This window comes from Sander lucioperca, chromosome 2, assembly GCF_008315115.2.
Source record: "Sander lucioperca isolate FBNREF2018 chromosome 2, SLUC_FBN_1.2, whole genome shotgun sequence".
NCBI classification, from domain to species: domain Eukaryota; kingdom Metazoa; phylum Chordata; class Actinopteri; order Perciformes; family Percidae; genus Sander; species Sander lucioperca.
Window position 1 is genome coordinate 38,242,151 of NC_050174.1, and position 20,047 is coordinate 38,262,197.

The 20,047-nt window shown below is 41.8% G+C and overlaps 1 protein-coding gene across 2 annotated transcripts in view; it reads left to right on the top strand.

The window, feature by feature from the left end:
• The window catches only part of LOC116054048 (spermatid perinuclear RNA-binding protein-like), a 91,704-nt gene that overhangs the window by 23,950 nt on the left and 47,707 nt on the right, over window positions 1–20,047 (top strand). For both annotated transcript variants that reach the window (XM_031305347.2, XM_031305348.2), the window contains exon 2: window positions 13,385–13,515. In XM_031305347.2, the coding sequence (XP_031161207.1) occupies window positions 13,513–13,515 (3 nt within the window). In that variant the 5' untranslated portion in view covers window positions 13,385–13,512. The remainder of the gene's footprint in view (window positions 1–13,384; window positions 13,516–20,047) is intronic.

Here is a 20,047-nt window from a genome sequence, read left to right on the forward strand (position 1 = left end):
CGGAGTCGAACCCGGGCCCGCCGCGTCGAGGAGTAAACTTCTATACATGGGCGCCCGCTCCACCAACTAAGCTATCCGGGCGCCCAACACATTCAGAGTTTAAGCTGCTCTAAGTAAACGTTATGTAATTAAAGGTACGCTGTGTAGGAATTTCTCACATCTAGCGGTGAAATTGTATTTTGCATTCAAACGCATAGTGCTCTCTAGCGCCTCGCTTTTTCAAATGCATGTTGCAACTACGGTAGCCGTTATGTACCAAGAAGCTATGACATGTCTTCCAATTTTCGCTTTTTTGGCGATGAGGATTCCTTCTCCTGTGGCTCGGCGTAAGTTTGATCCCCCATTATCCTCCAGTGCAGGCTTTCAAATTTGCTGGGGCATGTTATCTCCTTACATATACCTACGCTCTCCGTCTCTGCAATGCAGAAGACTTACAACTTTCAGACAGGTTGCTCACGTCACATCTATGTTGTCACGTCACATCTACGTTGTCACGTCACATCTACTGTCTCTCTCAGTTGGAGGCTGCGCAGTAACGCTCAGTCATCACCGGAAAAGTGCTTCTAATATCCTTCACTGGTCTCCGACCAGAGCAACGGGATCTGTTGGTCCATTCTATATGCAGTCTATGTTTATGTCCCTCTCAGCGATTATAATTTTTCAAAATGGCAGAACGACAAGGAAGCCTCCTTGGACTTGCCCGTCCAATGTAAATACAGATAAGAAATTCTTCGCTTAGGAGGATAAGTCAGATCATTGGCAGAGGTAATTTTATACCAATGAGGACATATTTATGAATGAAGACATTGATTTTAGCTAATAAAATACTTAAAACACTACACAGTGTACCTTTAAACACTTTTTATGTTATCTGCGTGGCGTGGCTCTGGCCCTTGGTCCTTTTTTCTGAATGCTGCTCGACATGCTGCTGCTGCGACTTATGTAAGAATGTAAGCTTGTTTACTCATTAGATAGTCGATGAAATATTCAGTGCAAGACTAAATTCACATTTTATATTCTAGTCTCAGAAAGATGAAGTTAGGCTCAGATTTGAATCCAGTGTCGTCCTCTCCTTATCAGGCTGTACAATCGGAGCATGCTGGGAGATTACGACGGTATTTTAGAGGTAAACAACACAAGTACCAGCCTTCCTGTGTGTGTTAATGTTGCCGAGTGTTAGTTTCCTCTGCAGCCTGCCCCCTGCCAGCTGTGGCTCACTTATATAATGTTTGTAGTCAGTTTTATTGGCCCTGCAGTAGAGTCGGACATCTCTGGCTCTGCGAGGAGATCACAGAGAGGTTGTGCAGCCGATGAAATATGTTCTCTGCCGTGAGGAGGCATAATGTTCAGGGTTACATTACCTGCGCTGAAGTACATGTATATGATCTGCTTACTGCAGTGCTGCTGTGAGCACCTACGCATACGCATGGCCTGTGTGTTCGCATAAAGCTGAGAGAATGGGCCTGTCATGAAGGTTAGCAGGTCCGGACTCACATTGGACCTCATTCACCAACCATTCTTACGAAGAAATGTGTTCTTAAACCCCACTTACGCACTTTTTACGAAGATTCTGACATTCACGATTGTCTTCATATCTTGGATTTGTTCACTTAAGAGCACTCTTACGCACATTTGAGTGATGACAGTTTGCTCCAAATAATTGGTTACTGCATTTTATTTCATTCTACAGTGGTTTACAATGATAGTATTGTACTGTAATGTATTTCTGATCATTTGTTGAAAAACAAAATAATAGTATGCAAAGAAACACTAACACTGCAATTTACATCAGCAATTAAACTGATTAAATCCTGCGTTATTTGGTGATTGATCGCGCTATTTATAGGGCCAAAATGCAGTGGTGGAATGTAACAAAGTACAAATTCTTTGTTACTGTACTTAAATAGCCTACATTTTTCACGTATCTTCGTTACATTTTGCAGCAATTATCTATACTTTCTACTCCACTACATTTCTACAACGTTCCGTTACATTTTCTGTTCAGTTTTTCCCTCTGCCAAAACGTCTTCCTGACCGTCACACGTTTGTCTCACCAGTGAAGTTTGGTTGCCATAGATACAGTATATATGGGGCACCGCCGATCCTTTATCGGCTTCCAAGCCGGCTCCGGTGCTCCAGAGCCTGGGCGCAGTGCCGCTGACCCTCGGTAATACAGCCTCCGGTAAAAGTGAAAATGAAAATGTTTGTTTTTTATTATTCCCGTTTTTAAATCATAGTTGCCATCTATTTCTCTCCACAGCGTCGTTTACTCTTCTGCCAGGCAGCGTAACCGGCAATTTCCACTGGATGCGGAACGTCTGCGGAACGTCTCCGGTTTCCACTAAAGTCAATGTGTGTATTTCCACTGACTGCAGAACGTCTGCGTCCCTACTCCGTCCCAGTTCCGTCAGTCTGCAGCCCTCCGGAGCAGATACGCAGAGCTTCTATTTTTGACGGACGACGGAGAGCTCCGCAGCAATTCAGCACAATTCAGATTGTGCGGGACAGGAAGTCGAGCACAGAAACAAAATAAAACATCCGGTTACTTTTCAAAATAAAATACACCGTGTTCACGGCGGATCATATTTCCCTGCACTACACCTTGAAAACACAGCACAGAGTTGTTTCCCCTCTACTCCTCTGGATGGAAACAAACGTATCGCGCAAACATATGTGAATTCGCGAGATCTCGTGGTCGGCTGGCCGCAGCTGTTACGCAACAAATCCGGACCTGGTGGGTATTGACGGACAACGGAGCACGTAGCCGTTCCACAGCGGAGCTGATCCGCAGACGTTCTGCACCCTGTGGAAATCCACGGTAAGACGCGTTCATATCTTATTTATTTGGCTGGACCTCTTCACATCTCCTCCCCATTTTCGCTGCTTCACACACTTTATTTGCTTACTTGCATGGTTAAAGAAAATAAAACTTAAAATACATCCAGGAATAAAACCAACCGCATTCCGATTCTAACAACATTTTTCCGTTTTATGCTGGTTAGGATAGGAACTTTTTTTAAAAGCCAGGCCTTGTTTGTCGTAGTGGACATCTTCTACTTTTACTAAAGTAAATATGTCTCTGGTTATTTGTACTTTTACTTAAGTACTGAGATTCAGTACTTCCTCCACCACTGCAATGTACAAGTCATCTGCGACTCTGACAACCGTCTGTTGAAGGCAGTCTCCCGCTTCCCAGGAGGTGCACAGGAAGTGTCATGTCCTTATATGGGAATTTGCGGGGCGTTTTCTTATGCTAATTAGGAACAACTGGCACGAGCTTTCAGTTAAGAAGACGTGGGATTCATCAATCCTAAGAACACAGGTGCGAACACTTCTGCTGTTTAAGAACCCGTCATGAATCCGACGTAGACTTTTCTTAGGGACTTTCTTAAGAACATATTTAAGAGAAAACTTAGGAAGATATTGCTGAATGAGGCCCATTGTTCTTGACGTATGGGTGACATACTCTCGGTGACATCACCCATAGGTTTCTGAAGAGCCAAAATGAAGCTTAAAGTGGGTGGCTTGGGCCGTCGCCATCTTGTCAGTGCCTGATGTCGGCTAATCCAAATATGGGCAAAGAGGTGGATACTTGATAGAGCTGAGGCGGGCTGAATGAAGCCTACAGTCTACGCTCGCTTCCTGGGACGACAACCCACCTGTCACCCAAAGTGAAACGCCCTTAGTTATGCAGAATTTTAAGCCTGAACATAATTTAAACGGGTGAGTTATAAAACAATTCACCCCCCTACAGTTGTTATGAAGGGTGAACTATAGAGACCAAATCCGTTTTTTGTACCAGGCTGTAAACATGTTTAATTCTGCTGTAAAGTTGGGCATTTAAACATGGGGGGGTCTATGGGGATTGCCTCCCTTATGGAGCCAGCCTCAAATGGCAACTCGATGGACTGCAGTTTTTGGCACTTCTATGTTGGCTTCATTTTTCAGCATCAGAGGTCGCTTGATATAGATTTTGGCCATATCGCCCAGCCCTAATGTCATGCAGTGTTCTTTAGTGTTCTCGCATCATTGCAATGTGAAACCAAAACTAACCAGATCTAATGTTTACAATGTAACAAAAATGTGAACCTTGGTTCAGACTTTTAGGTGTGAAAAGGTCACCAAAGCTTTACATCCAAGAACAAGGCTTCTTTTTTGCCTTGTTAAAAGGTGGTATACACCAAGTGTAAGTTGCTATGGATGAAATAGTCTGCCAAATCATGTAAAGTAATGGTGTAATATAGTTGGGTAGAGTGAAACTAATCAAACCAAAAGACTTTTTCTTTCTATCACTTTATACCTCATCTGCACTGAACACCATCCATAGTATTCTGGCTCTGCAGAAATGTGACACACATACTGAATCTAATTTACTGAGATCTCTACACACAATGAAATATTTTCTCTGCTGCGAACATTCATAAAGGCCACTTTTCATATTCCTACACATCGTCGCGTAGAGCCCTTAATGTGTCAGGCGAGGCTGCATCACACTGCAAATGAATTGGGTAATTTACAAAAAATGTGTGTCCATTTTAGGGAAATAAGGTCTCATTACCTGAAAGTCACACTGCATTATCTGACAGAGAAGATTTCCATTTACCTGCTGTCCTATTTACACGTTAAACGTACCGATTTATTATATTATAGTTTGTCATTAGTTTTGTGGGTTTTGAGCAGTAGGAGTACTTTAGTTTGGATACATCATTTGGGAGCAAAACTACCAAGTGTCTGAAAATGTAAGACCCTGGCATTTGGATTAGTATGAGAGAGTCTGCAGCACCTTTTGTTGTCAGATCAAGTGTTAGTCACAAAAGCTTTGTAAGAGAGAACAAGGTTTTTTTTTTTTTTCCATCCCGCCTGGTGCAAGCTCACAGGATTGCACAGGGCGTTATTTGAAGTCTTGTGTGAACATATAAGCCTGCTCATAAAAGTTCCCCGCAGTGAAGACGACCTAAATAAACACAGCCCCAAAATAATACCCTCCCCGAGTTAATCTACCATTCCTCAAAATGGAGATGCTGGAGGAGGCATAGGAAGAGAATACCTGAGGATGGAATGGGATGGTATGGAGTGGCAAAGCAAAGCAAAGCAAAGCCATTTGGTAGATGTTTCTGTCCAGAGTGCATTACAGCAGCATGAGTGGATGCATTTTTAGCAAGACTGCAGTCTGACCTCTGACTCATGTGGTGTTACAGCCTTACTCTTCACACTGGGAATGGGTCTAATAACCCCATTGCCTTGCTGCACAACGCAATTAAGGCTGTCAGTCAGACTTGAATTTTTGAACAGTGTCTGTTAGCCTGCCAGTTGTGCTTCTTACCTCCAGCCTTCTATCTGACAACAAGTTTACTATTACTTCTCCTGCAGGTATCTGGTTCCTTTCAGTATCAGGCCATATTCAACAGTAAAAGAAGAACTTGAATTTAAATGTTGAAAAGACTGTAAAGAATCTGTTGAGAGTGCTTCATTGTACTTTACATCCTACTTTCCTTTGTCAGTTTAATCTAAATTTGATCATATATTCAAATGTTCCTAGGGCTTAACTCAGTTAATTCAGATTCTAGAATTTTAGATTTTTGTTTTAAATATATATATCGGCCGATATATCGGAATATCGGATTTTATATTCGATATCGGTCTGGATGTAGAGATAGCTCCTTGTAAGCCATCCTACCCGTGATGGGGTTGTACTCAAATCTGTCCCAACGTGTTTGCTGACCTGCGTTATCTTGAAATATGCCCAAAGAAGGCATTCCTGCACGGCAAAAGAATGCAAAGCAACAGAATGATATTGTTGAGACTTAAGTTATGACTTTTCCTATATTCTACATATAAGCTTTTATCCAAAATAATATATTCTGACGTTTTTGACTATTTTGTGATTAGCTACATTTTGATTACTAACTGAAATTTGAATACATATTTTTTTCACAGTAACTGTAACACATTACAGTTGTTTATTTACGTATCACCATTAAATGTAACTAGTTACTACCCAACACTGCTTGCTGCACAACCTTTATCGAAACAGTCTTCATAACCAGCGATAGCTATTGGTTCTTCATGCACAACAAAGTGCTACATTTGTAACACATCACTTAACTGTAGTGAACCTAATTTTGCCCACGTGGCCTAATTGTTGCAAACATTTTCTCCGACTGGAGTTTAATGATGCTAATTGCTGTTTGGTTAAACAAAATGAAAGGCTCTTGCAGGGTTTTTGTCCTCGCTGAAGATATGAGTTTGGAGTGTGTCGTTTTCATTTATTGTCTCATGATGTGGGCGTTGAGAAGCCCTTTGAGACTGTAACTGTGATAAAGGGCTATGCAAATAAACTTGACTCAGAGGGAGGAGATGCTTTAAAGCACCCAGCGTTCATACCGTTCTTTCATACTGTATTGGCTTTTATTTATGTAAAGCAGGTCACACTAAGACTCTTTAGAGTTGTGTAGAAAGTCTTTTTTTCATCTAGAGGGGAAAAAACATCCTCGCTTACGTACTCACTTCTCTGGCCTGTTTTCATTGTCTTTTTGTTACCCGCTGAGCTCGCCATCTGCTGCTACTGCAGCACCGCCGTCAACGTCCTTAAAAAGTCATTGCTGTATTTTTAATTATCTTCGTTTAATCACTTCCCCTCTTCAGGGAGATGAAAGGTTATTAGAAAATGAGCCCACATGGGGGATTTATTATAAGTGCAGCAGAATACTCTATGCTAGTATAGACAGCCATGATTGTTGTCCTTGTACCAGGTGCTTTAGCATTCACTGTTTTTTTTTTTTTTTTTTTTGTGGCATTGGTGCTGAGATGATCCTGCCTGTATAACGTTTACCTGTCCTCCCTATCTGCCACCTCTTGTTTGATTGCACGTCAGCTGAGTTTTTGGGCTGTGTTTTGAATTTAGATCCCAATGGAAGTTTGCGTCTCGCCATAAAGATTTGACAGAAGAAAAACAACAAAACAAAAAGAGAAAGCTGGGGTGCAAATGTATCAGAATGCTCTTTTAATTCTAATATCACCTGTATTCAATGAACATGAGGTCATGTTTTCGTTGCGCTCTGTTTGCCAGCAGGATTATGTGGTGGAAGGGTGTAGCATGGGCCAAGGAAGAACCCATTACAGTTTGGAGCTAATTCAAATCACGGGGTGGATACACAAATTATTTTTCACTTTCAGTGACATTGTAAGATAGGGCATTTGTGCTGCATTCCTGTGGTGTCAGAATAATTGTAAAAATTAGTTCCCGGCTGGGAAAATCCCTCCCACCCCAAGTCTAAACGTTAACATTGCGAGATAGGGCCTGCCTTGGCGGAGGTCTGCGCTCTCCGAGTGCCCTTCTAGTTTAAGTTTTTGTTCAAGTACTGTACTTCAGGGATGCACAGATGTTTCAGCTACGTCTTCCACATCTGTGGTATATTTCCAAAATCTTCTATCCCGATATAGGTCATTTCATATCTCGATAACGATATAACGATGTAGCATGTATTCTGGTAATTCAATAAATAAATAGTCTACATGAAATAACTACATGGTAAAGCCTATTTCTTACATTATGGTGTGAATTGACAAATGAACTGGATATTTTCTCATTTTAGTAAAACATTTTATCAACTAAAGTGCAAAATGAACCGTTCAAGGATCAGAACATTAAGTGTCGGCCAAATTACATAAATATTGCCGTAATGCAGTTCAGCCGCTGGCTTTCTGACATTGCGTTAGAAACAATATAGAAAAATATATACGATGGACATTTTTATGCCGTTTTACTACTTAAACAGGGAAAAAGAAATCGACGAGCCAAAAAGTCATTGTGTATTTGCACTCCCTGGATATTTGAGGATATCCTGTAACATTCTACAGGATCCCCTCTACATTTATTTTTTTTTTTTTGGCAAAAATCGGTTTAAAAGTGAAATCCTTGGCATACATCACAGTATATGTGCAGGTTTAAAGAGATACAACCACAGTAATGATAGCCTTTTTATCTGCCTACAACCCAGTTAATCTCTAAAGATCCGGTAGCAATGAATGCAGATTTTGAATATTGAATTTCTGAATTATTTTGTTTACAAGCTTGTCACTTTCGTTGGCATACATGTAAAGTAATCTATGGCGCGCCACCCTCAATCTGCCACTACATCACCTTCCTCTTCCTCTGCAGCCTGTCATTGACAGCCAATGAAGTCACATTTTTTCATCCGAGATCAGAGCAGAGATGCAGCAGAAATGCGAAGAGGTGAGGCTTCACCAAACCGAACACTGTGGCACAACCACAACCAGCTTTCCTCTCTCCTTGTTGCTGGTGTGAGAATAAGGCTTGTTGGCATTCATGTGTGGAGTTCAGGGTCTCTCACACGTAGCAACGTCCTCCATTATTGACCAGTTGTAAATGCTTTGAAGTTGTGCGGTTGGTAGAAGCGGCATCGTGGTGCTTTTGAAAGGCAGAAATCTCAGCAGCTGGCCAGGTAGTTACTGTGCCATATTGATCAACATCCTTTTTTTCTGAAATTTCTCTTCAAACTGTCCAAATGTTAAGGTCAGTGTTTCCCACAGATTAGAAAGCAATTTGTTGTGGAGGGGGGGGGAGGGGATACTTTTCAATACTCATCTGGATTGAAGCAGCAAACATTCAGTGTAAGAGTAAAAAATGACATAACATTATTTATAATACGTTTATTTGATTCACAGCTGCTACATATAGTGTTTTGACCTCGACAACCCAACTGCATTTTACTGCAAACTTGTGACTAGTTAACTTTCTAAAGCAGGCCAAGAGTTTTCTAAAACTGACTTGTTTGCTAAGAGTAGGGTCGGGACTCCAACATTAACACACTGACAACATTGTATTCAGAAGATAAAATATTTTTATAGCACTTTTTAATGTGTGATTGTGTAAAGGTGTTCATGAGATAGATACCTACCAACCTTGTGAATTTCGCCAGCCATCTTCTCTCCTTTATGGAGACAGACGCTGTGTGCACGGTGGGCTCGATGGTGTTTTAAGCCTCCAACGTCGCTTTCCAGGCAGCTAGGCTAACCCTCACCTTAACCCTAAACATAACCATTGCCGCGCTGCCTGGAAGGCGACGTTGGGGGCTAAAAACACCAAACACCGCACGGTGGGAGGAGCTGTGTGTGTGTGTGTGTGTGTGTGTGTGTGTGTGTGAGCAAGACACAAGTGACAGAGAGACGGAGGAGAGCAGGGAAAGAAAATGCAGCTGAATGTGTTTTTAAATAGCATTTTAAAAAAAAAAAAAATAATAATTTAATTTAATAACGAAACGCAATGTGCGGCGGCCGGTGTTGATAGTGCGGCGCCCTGCCACACATTAGTCTATGTGTGGGAAACTGGAGGTACTTTACTTGAGTCTTTTCTTTTCATGCCACGGTGTGTTTATTCTAGAGCTGGGCCATGTGGAGCAAATTAAATATCACAATATATTTTATGTAATACCTCAATATCGATATTGTGGCGATATTGTAGGGTTGACAATTGGTGCTTTCACAAAATATTAACACAATGAGATTTTTGATAAATAATCATCAGGAATGTGGAAACAATGACTAAGTGGGTAAATGCAAATTAAAGACAGCTAGAACAGTCTGGTAAGTTCAGAAAATTACGTCGAGGCATACACCTCCAAGTATATGTGCGCCTGATCGAACCCGGCCACACGATATCCCAAATTTAAGACGATATCCAGCCTCATATATCGATATCGACATAATATCGATATATTGCCCAGCCCTAGTATTGCAGCTGTAAGCAGTCCAAAAAAGTGCTGCCGCGAGGGACTAAATACTGAGAGATGAAAAACACACTGTGATGCGCTGAAGATCCAGTTTCAATGATTTATTCCTCCACACGTAAAATACAACCAGCACTGCAGTTACCAAATGTAAAGTTACTTTGTGATGCGAATAAGTGCGTCAGTGCGGTCAACAGAAAGTGTCCGCTCCTAGGCTCACCCCCTCTCTGTCAAAACCCAAAAACCAGGTGAACAGGTGAAGCAAACAAATATAATAATATAAATGTGACCATAAACAAAAATACAGGAGTAACATGTGGCTCCTACACCTAGTTTCTTCTACTGGATGCTTAAAATGAGTCCAGACTTGCGGTGAATAAGGGCAGAGCTGTAACGGTGAGCACCATCAGCCAGTCATTGAAAACGAGGTCAAGGTGACGGGGAATCTAATTGACGCTCAGCTCAACCCCAGCGGTTCCCCTCGGGAAGTTATACCTCAGCACTGCTCCGCTCGCCCTGTCTCCTCCACCACCACCACATGGTTACACCACAGGCTCGGGCTCACATCTCATTATCATTTGACCGCGTGGGCAAAGCAAAGCTGCTTCATCTAATGCATTCAATAGTGCGAAGAGATTCGGCGTAATTTAATTAACGCGTTGGCGTGGGTGTGTCTGTGGCCACATCACGTTAAAACAATTTCACAGCGGCATTGGAATCAAAGTGGCTTGTGAAGAAAAAAAAAAAACATTGAAGGCTGGGTTATTGTTGAAGTCTGGTTTTTATTTTTAATCAGGATAAGAAGCAACTTTTTTTAAAGATAATTTTTTAACTTCAATTTTTTTTTGTCATTTTAGGCCTTTATTTCCACAGGACAAGACGAAGACATGAAAGGGGTGAGAGAGAGAGAGAGAGAGGGGGGAATGACGTGGCAAAGGGCCGCAGGTCGGAGTCGAACCCGCTGCCGCTGCGTCGAGGAGTAAACCTCTATATATGTGCGCCTGTTCCACCAACTGGGCTAACCCAGCCACTGAAGCAACATTTTTTGAAATTGTATATTCAACATGAAGCATCTGTTCAGTAAAACCATTAACTCATCACAGAAGAACATGAGCCGAATGACTCACACTGTGATGGGATGACGCATGGTAACAGATCCTCTTAGAAACAGGGACATGTACTGTATACAAGAGGCAAGAGGAACGTTTTTATAGTTTGTATAAATGGCCTGTACAGGACGAGTCAGATGAGAATTTTAACATAAACATAATTGGAAAAATGTTTTGGACCGCCGTGAGGAACGCTTTGGTCTAAATCCAGTTGCTCAGATCATCAGGATTAACTCTGTAAGGTGAACAAACTGAAAACAACAATGAAGTTGGGAGTTGTCCAAGCTGCTAAACTGATTAATACTTAAACGGGAACTCCACTGATTTTACACATCTTACGCTTTGGCTACATTAAATGCGTAACTCATGCGGACCGTTGGCGGAGCGTATGTGCCGTGGAATGTATCTTTTAACTGGCTACAACAACTGCGCACACACGGCGCAGGATTGTGTGAGTCACAGGCGAGACGGAGAGCTTTTGCTCTGGGATTGTTGTTGTGTTGTTTTTGGAGCCGACACGGCTCTGTAAAACGTAAATCCACTTATCAAATGATGCAGGTGACAGGAAACAGGAAATAAAAACAGAAACTCTCAAAACCAAACTGCCAATCTCCACCGTGAATCCGATAATGTTTTAGGAGTGCTAAATTGTTGACTGAAGTGTTGACTTTTAATCTGTTGAAAAGTCTGAGGCTGCAGATATCGATATAGGTTCCTAGAGCCCAAGTTGATGGAAAGGACAACTAGATATGAAAGGGGAGAGAGCGGGGGAAGACATGCAGGAAATCGGCCAGGTCGGACCCGAACCCTGGACCCTCTGCGTCCAGGCATACACCTCTATATGTGTGCGCCCGCTCTACCAACTGAGCTAACCCGGCCACAGAAGTTTTTTTTTTTTAACAGAATAACAGTCGGTGATATAAAACAGAGCAAATCCGAACATTTAAGCTGCGGGGAAGTCTGACATTTTCTGCTTGTTTGATGACTTAAACAACTAATCAATTATCGGCTAAATGTTTCAGCACTAAGTGGATTCATTTAGTGTTAGAAGTGAGTATGTCATGATTTTTGCACCGATATTTGGTCCGGGGGCGAGGCTCCTTAATTCCAATGAAAGCAAACAAAAAGAAGGTAACGTTACAGCATGCAATTATAATTTAGACAATAGTATACTTCCAACTTTTTGTCAGCAGTTTGTGTTTGTCCCTTTCCTGTTTCAACATGACAATGCCGCCGTGCACAAAGCCGGGTTCGTAAAGAAATGCCTTTCACCAGTTTGGTGTGAAATAACTTGACTGTTCAGCACAGAGCTCTGACCTCGACCCCATCCAACACCTTTTGGGATGAACTGGAACGCCGACTGTGAGCCAGACCTGATCCCCCCCAACATCAGTGTTGGACCTTAGTCACTAATGCTTTTGTGTCTGTACGGGAGCAAATCCCTGCAGCAGGTTCAACATCTGGCAGAAAGAATGAAGCCAGGAGAGTGGAGGCTGTTGATAGCAGCACATTAAAGTTAATGGTGTTGACATCAGGGTTTTTCCTGCATAGAGGAATTTTTGGCGCCCCCCCCCAAAGAGGCTTTAGCCAGCCCCAAAGGAAAATCTAGAACAAGCAGAACATAAACTTGAATATGAGAGCTAATCTCAGTTTTATCTCCAGAGTCAGGCTGGATACCGGACTCTCCCGTGATTTATCTATATATTGATATCATTTGTTTAACCAGTTGTGTTAATTGGGGTTTTAGTTACTCAAGCATAACACATATTGTTGTTTATCAAATTGTCAGAAAAAAATGGCATACAAATTGGCGTGTCATACATACGCCACTTAGTGAGATCAGTCTGGAAATAACAGTTAAATGCATAGATTTCTATCAAATAAGGTAACACAGACTCATTGCCTTTATTGTACGCGGACTGATCATGCTTACTGCTGTGTGTAGTCGTCCCCAAAAGGCCCATTCTGAGCCAGGAAAAACCCTGGATATGAGATATTAAAACCACATATCGGGCGGTTTTCCAGGTGTCTATATAGTTTGGGCCATACTTCTGGAAAGAGGAGTGTCGGTGTGGATCTGCTGTCTGCAGGAAGGTTTTAACAGAATTTAAAGAAAGAACATCTTGAGCAGCTTCTCTCTGATGAAGCCGGTCTGAGCCTAAATGTAATGTTTCCGAAAGCTTTTTTGCTTTATTTTTCATGTCTTGTGTTTTACATCTACTGCAAATGTTGAGATATGTCAAAATGCTTGTGATTTCTAGTTGTGAAATATGAAGCACAATGGTTGCAAATCTGACTTTTGGGATTATGTTTTTAGCTTTGATATTGCAGCCTTGCATTTTAAGCATTTAGCTGATGCTTTTTCAGAGCAGCTTAGAATGAGCTTTAAATCGGGGATCACTCACATTATCAGCAACAAATACAAAAATTAAAGCTGTATCACCAAGGCGACAAATGTATAAGGGTGTGAATGTTTATGTATGGTAGAGACATTTACTGAATGTAGGATTCTTTCTCTTCTCACAGTGAGACTCTGAACGAACTGAACGAGGCTGACAGCCGAGAGACGTTTGACTGCATGAAGAGGCCGAGTGACGGGACCCTGGTCCTCACCTAGACCCCTCCCACAACCCCCCACCCCCCACTGCCTGGACATGGTAAGCCTCCTGTTATTTGTTTATGTTTTTATCACACATGCAAACTAGTCGCTTTTTGGCGAAAATTGCCGTTTTGAATGGGAAAATGTCATCCACGTGAATCGTGTAGATCCAAAGAGTTTTTATTTTGGGGGGATAGCCTAGAAATCTAGACGCACCCTAGCGGCAGCAAATTTAATTTGCAGCCAGGGGGGTCTAGCAACTCTCCGTTGGCTTGCGAGCTGGAAAAACCAAACTCTGGTCAGGCCAATCACATCGTGTATAGAGTTGGTAGGCGGGCTTATGGCTGCTGCTGGGAACAGCGGTCTTCTGGAAGACTTGGAGTTAAGCTTTTCTTTGAGAAAAGAACAAAGAACGGCACTGAAATCATTCTTAAAAAAGGAAGATGTGTTCGGAATTTTGCCGACCGGATGCGGCAAAAGTTTAATCTATCAACTAGCTTCGCTACCTTCTTCGTTGCTCTGCCTGGTTGTAGCGCTATCCTATTGTGTGCAGAGGGAATTTGAAAGACAACTGTTTATCCCGCCCCTCGGATTGAGCTCCGTTAATGGTGAGTTCCCAGACCCAACATCTTGATGTGGGGCTGGCTTGTTAGGCTAGCATACCGCTCAAAACCAACATCAAAACGTAGTAATGTTCCCTCAGCATTTTGTTTTCCTTTCTAAACCCGTTTCACGTAACGTTGTTTCTAAGGTACCGTCTATGTGCTGGAGCAGTGTTTAGCTAGAAAATAAGCCCACTGACGGCAACGTTATTGTTCATATATTTTGGCACAATGTTCAGTAATGACAGTAGTAGTAGCCAGAGCGGGTTAAAATGTGGTCTGAGATGCACATTGCAAAATGTTATGTATCTGGACTTGTTCATTAACGTTAGCTCTGTGTGATATCTGTAACGTTAAAGCTGAACAGACTCACAGTAGTAAAACAGATTTTATTCTGATCCAAAGACTATAAATCCTAGTGGAAACACTGTATGCGTGTGCTAAGAGAGAAAGAGAATGTTAGTATTTTCCTTAAGACTTTAGGAAATAAACATGATTGAGTATTATAGATCTGGTTGTATTATTTTTGTACACACAGTTATACAATTGCCGGTTAAAAACAGAATGTGGCTGGTGAAAAAGTTGAGTGGTTTGTAGATTTTGGAATCCACCAGCCACAGTGGCAGGTAACCAAAAAAGTTCCATCCCTGCTGGCGTATTTTGCTATCTTGAGGCAGCGGAAAGTGATCGCGCCATTGAGCAACAAAAACCTGGTCTAAAGTCAATAACGCAGCATTTCATTGTTATTTTAACAGGCTCGTTCACAGCGCGCTCACACTATGCTTCTTACACACACAGGGACAGCAGCACACAAACGTGCAAAAGATTAAAAATAAAAATATTACAATGTGAAATAGTATTATGATATGATCTGCTCGCTACCTTTCACGTCACGCACGAGCAGTTCAGTTTCTTCTCCTGAAAATCTCTCCTTCCTGCTCAGCAAATCCGCCATCGTAATAGCATGGCGCCAAGGTACAAACGCACCTGGCTTTTAAAGGGAAAGGGAGATGGCACTCTGATTGGTTTATTGCATGTTACGCCCAATACACACCTATAATTAATTAAGACACTAAGTACAACCCTTTTGAACCATGCGCCTGGCACGCAGACCCTTTTACCCCCCGTTAAACTAGCAAAAGTGGATTTTACACGCCCTAAACGCACCTGCGCCACACGCTTAACGCCGTGCGCTTAGATCGTTAAAAAAGGGCCTTAGATGTAGATTTCTCTCCGTTTTTAGGTACTGATGAGTATTCTGCCCCGTACACCACAACACAGACAATCCCCCAAGGATTTGAGTGAGAAGTTTGGACGAATAAATTCATAGACTACGAGGTCTGAAAATTTCCCAAACCAGTTTGATTTAAAAACAAAAAAAACAACCTCAAACCAAAACCTAATATGAATAGAGGCCAGGCCGTCAGCTGCCTACAGCAACCTGACCTACGTCATTCAGTCTTAAACTGTAGATTGTCTGTAGATTTTGATGAATCCTAAATGTCTTATATGAATACTGCACTATAGTTTTTAATTAGAATGGTCACTTTTATTAATACTAAATTCAACATCTAAAAATGTGATTTTCCTATAAACATGGTCAATAAGAAAAGAACATTTGGTTTTCCTCCGATGGTTTCGTGTGTGATGAGCAGGCCCAAAAAGAATCTGCGGCTTTTTCTTTTACAGTTTTCAGCGGTGATCCAGAATGAAAATCTGTGGATTGTTTTTTTTCTGCTTGTGGTGGAGATGCGTTAACAGTCTTGAGTTTCATTTAATCTGCGGAAAATTCTGCAAAAAGTTTGCGTCCGCAAAATGCGTGTGGCCCTGGTGATGAGTCTCTGTAATGGTCCTTTTAACACTGATAGATTCAACAAAAAACACAATTTTGTGTTGCTCGCTCACTACATCTGAAAATCCACAAAGGTTAGAAGCAGAGTAAAGATTTCTGCCATAACGTCACCTCTTCCAAGGTGCAGAGAGAAATGACAAATCTGAAGATGCACAACTCCAGCAACACTTGTGATTCAGTTTCAGATTGTGGCCTTCTTTAAGGTTGTCATACAACACATTGATAAGCCGTTACCAATGGTAACGTTTTTTTGATGACCCTGAGTTAATGTCACAAGCTTAAACGCATTTGTATTAGGGGTGCAAGATATATCGACTCAATAACGTTATCGCAATATCACGTTGCGCAATATTATATCGAAAGTGTCGCAATAATATATGCAATATTTAGTTTATTTTGTGGAGCGCTGCGTCCCGTCCGTTGGCTGTGTGGCTTAGTTGTGTTTGACTTAGAGCTCGCTTGAAACGCTAGAATGATCATCATTTCATTGGCCAGTTACCGTGCCACGTGTTGGTGCACATCAGCGCACGGGGCCACTTCGTGCCAAACCCTATGGAGCGTACCATGTGATGTGTGTGCATATTTCAACAGAGTGACAGTGTAAGTGAAGAAATAGAGAGAGACAACAAAACGGAACGGATCAGAGAAGCGAAAGAAAAGTTGTCCTGTTCTCTTTATTTATTTATTTTATACTGTACCACCAGTAGAACATGTCCTGTTCTGTAGACATGGTCCTTATTTATTTATTCATGTTGGACCAGTCCAATATGACAGTCAGTTCAAATAAACCTTGTGTTGTAAGAAAACTTGTTTAATTTGTTATGAATCTATTTTGATTCGTTTTCCCCTAACTTTTGTAATTTTGCATATGTTTAAAAATATCGAAATTAATATAGATATCGCAATATTCATAATCAATATCGCAATATCACATTTTGTCAATATCGTGCAACCCTAATTTGTATAACCGTAAAGTTGTTCTTTATACTCCCAAGTGTTGCTGGAGTTTCAGTTCCAGGTCAGTCAGATTAGTTGGATGTTACGTCAGAATTAAAATGGTGGTTGTGTCAGATTGTTGGAAAGCTTGTGTTTGACAAGTAAGTACAATTTAAAAACAAAAACTAGATGCAACCCATCTAAAAGAAAACAAAAACTTGACTTTGACTTTTAGCGTGACTTTTAGACAAAGATGCATGTCCTCAGCTGTTGTCAGCTCGGTCTTCCTTGTGTCTGGTTCAGACTACACAGTAATTTTGTCTGTTGAGATGGTCACTGTGTCAGATTTGGCGATCCCAGTCATACATGGGTGGCAGTAGCTCAGTCCGTAGGGAGTTGGGTTGGGAACCGGAAGGTTGGTTCAAGTCCCCTTACGGATCAAGGTACAGAGTGTGGACTGGTAGCTGGAGAGGTGCCAGTTCACCTCCTGGGCACTGCCAAGGTGCTCTTATGCAAGGCACCAAAACCCGTGCAATTATTATTGTGACCTTAAACATGTATCTTGTGGTATATTTGTTGTTGTATGGATTTCTTTGTTTAATGTAGTTAAAGGGTGTGGTGTGGAGGTTTGAAATTCCATACCAGAACATTTTCGTTAAAAAAACTCGCTTGATCTTTTCTTGTAGACTTTAAGTAATTAAATGGCATCCTTTCCTATATGTTCCTGTATATATCATGATGTATTTACAGGCACATGAATGGTAATGGTGGAGATATATATATATATATATATATATTTTTTTTTTTTTTTAGAAAACTGTATGAAGAAAATAATCCTTGCATAATGTCCTTTGAAGTCTGTGTATGTGCTGGTTATCTGTTGCCTTCACAGATGCTCAGTACCCCTTTATTTATATATATATATATATACTGTAAACCAAGCTGCTATACGTCAGCTGTCATCCTCCTGAGAGAAAAGAAAATGTGATAGGAATTATTTCTGATGTGTGTGTCAGATTGAAGTAAATGGCATCTGACGACAAACCCTGCAATGCAATTAATTAAAGTAGTGAATGTCATTATCCTGTAATTGCGGCGCGAGCCTGAACACCCAGCTGTCTCGTACGTAACAAATAAAAGGAACAAGTCTGATGCCGGGCCGGGATCCAGAATCAGTGTTGAGGCCGTAAAAGTCTTAATCTTTCATTTAGATCTTGTTAATGTTTGTGTGTGCGTTTGTGTGCGTGTGTGTGCGTGTCTGTGTGCGCTTCGGTGTTATGGTTGTTGACACTGCCCACACTTGCCGCTATACAGCTTCCAATGCCCCCGGCAGTTCAGCGTCAGATTAGCTAGGTCGTGATGAATGACCCTCGCAACTCCAGCACAAGCCCCCGAGAGCCGTGGCCATGAATTATTAAAGCAGCATCATAAATAACTCACCGTAATGAGGGTGTGCTTACACGATGCGGTGGCAGAGAGGAAAAATGGAAAAAAGAGAGGATAGGAGTTGAAGAGGACGGGATGATTGAGAGAGATAGCAGTTTGACCCTGGACTGAAAGCCTGGTGTAATGCTCGGTCGCACTCGGGCTTGTAAAAAGGAGCAGCGAGCTAATTTTTGCACATCAACCCCCCCCCCCCCCCCCCCCTCACAGAGATGGGGCTCTATCCCTCTAAGTACATGTCATAAATGTTAATGTTAAGTAACGGCGGCTGTATCTAGGCCACCAGAGATTGGCAGCAGCACCGGTCGCTTCAGGTGTTGCTGTCATCGTGCAGACTGCGAGGAGCCTCTCTGACACCGAAAACGAGTGTCGGAGGAGGAAGTTGAAGGAAAACAACACCAAAACCACACGTTAAAAACAGTGTGTTCAAGTTTACAGACTTATTTTCCTCTGGATTTGTTCTGGATTTCGTCCCAGTGCCAGCATTGCTTTGATGAATCATGATGATAATCCTTCTTTTAACCATCAAACCACTTTTCTCATCGTTCAGTATGGATGGCCTTTAAAACAGCTGAGTGAGCTGCTTTATAGCAGATAAAAAGCAGCTGAATGTAAATGAAATATCATTTGACAGTTAGACATCAGGCATGGAGGAAATTGGCGATTACACTACCTATATGGTAGCCTGACGTCGTCATACTCAGATTCTAGTCAGAATATGAGTCTGATACTGCTCCATTGGGCTGTGATTATGGGGTGTGTTTCAACCGAACCAGGAAAGAAAATGCCTCTGCACTCAATTGGATAGACCTACAACCAATCAGAGCAACGGAGACAGACGTCACAGAAGCTGCAAGTCAAAGGCACCTTCAGTTTCCGGGTCGTGCGGACGGGTGTGGCAATGTGTATACATACTGTACGTGATCGCGGTTCTCTGTTGCTCTTTTAAAACTAATGCGCTGTCGATATCTTCTATAACAGACGCGATGGCAGCCATCTTTGTTGTAAACAAATTCAACCCAAGCGCTCTTTGGTGACGTGGTTGATTACGTTACTGTTGATCATCTGTCCATCATCGTATAAAGCCCGCCGTGACAATTTGATTGGTCCAAACAGCTCTGGTTCGAGCATAGTTGCTCCACAACGGATCAAGTCCAGACTGAACTTCCCGACCTCAAATGTTGTGGGCGTGGCTAAGTTCGGCTGGCATCCAGGCTACCTATATGGTCAAAAGTACGTGGAAACCTGAAGATATCACCCGTATGTGATTGTTAAACATGTCAGGTTTTTCACCAAGTTTTATAACCGTGCTCCAGGATTTTTTCTCCCCATTCACCTACAAGAGCGTTAACTGATGTTATCAAACACTGATGTTAGGGGATCAGGTCTTGCCTACAGTCGGCATTCCAGTTCATCCCAAAGGTGTTGGATGGGGTCGAGGTTGAGAGAAGAAATCTGATGACGGTTGTTGGGTTGTTTGCTTGAGTTGCAAGGAAAACACAACTCTCAATAAAATCCGATCCTAGTAAAGCAGATAGGCTGCATTTTTAGGTGGTAAGCGCCAATAAATCTATAACTGAGAATGTTTTTCTAATTAACTTTGATGTTTGATATTATAGAGCAATAATATACTTAACAGATGGGTGTTTTGAGATGAAAAACATCAGGCTCTTTTAACTTAAGTCAGTACATGCTCACTGACAACAGTCAACAACATTGCCTCTGACATGTATGCTGATTAATGATACTTATGAGGC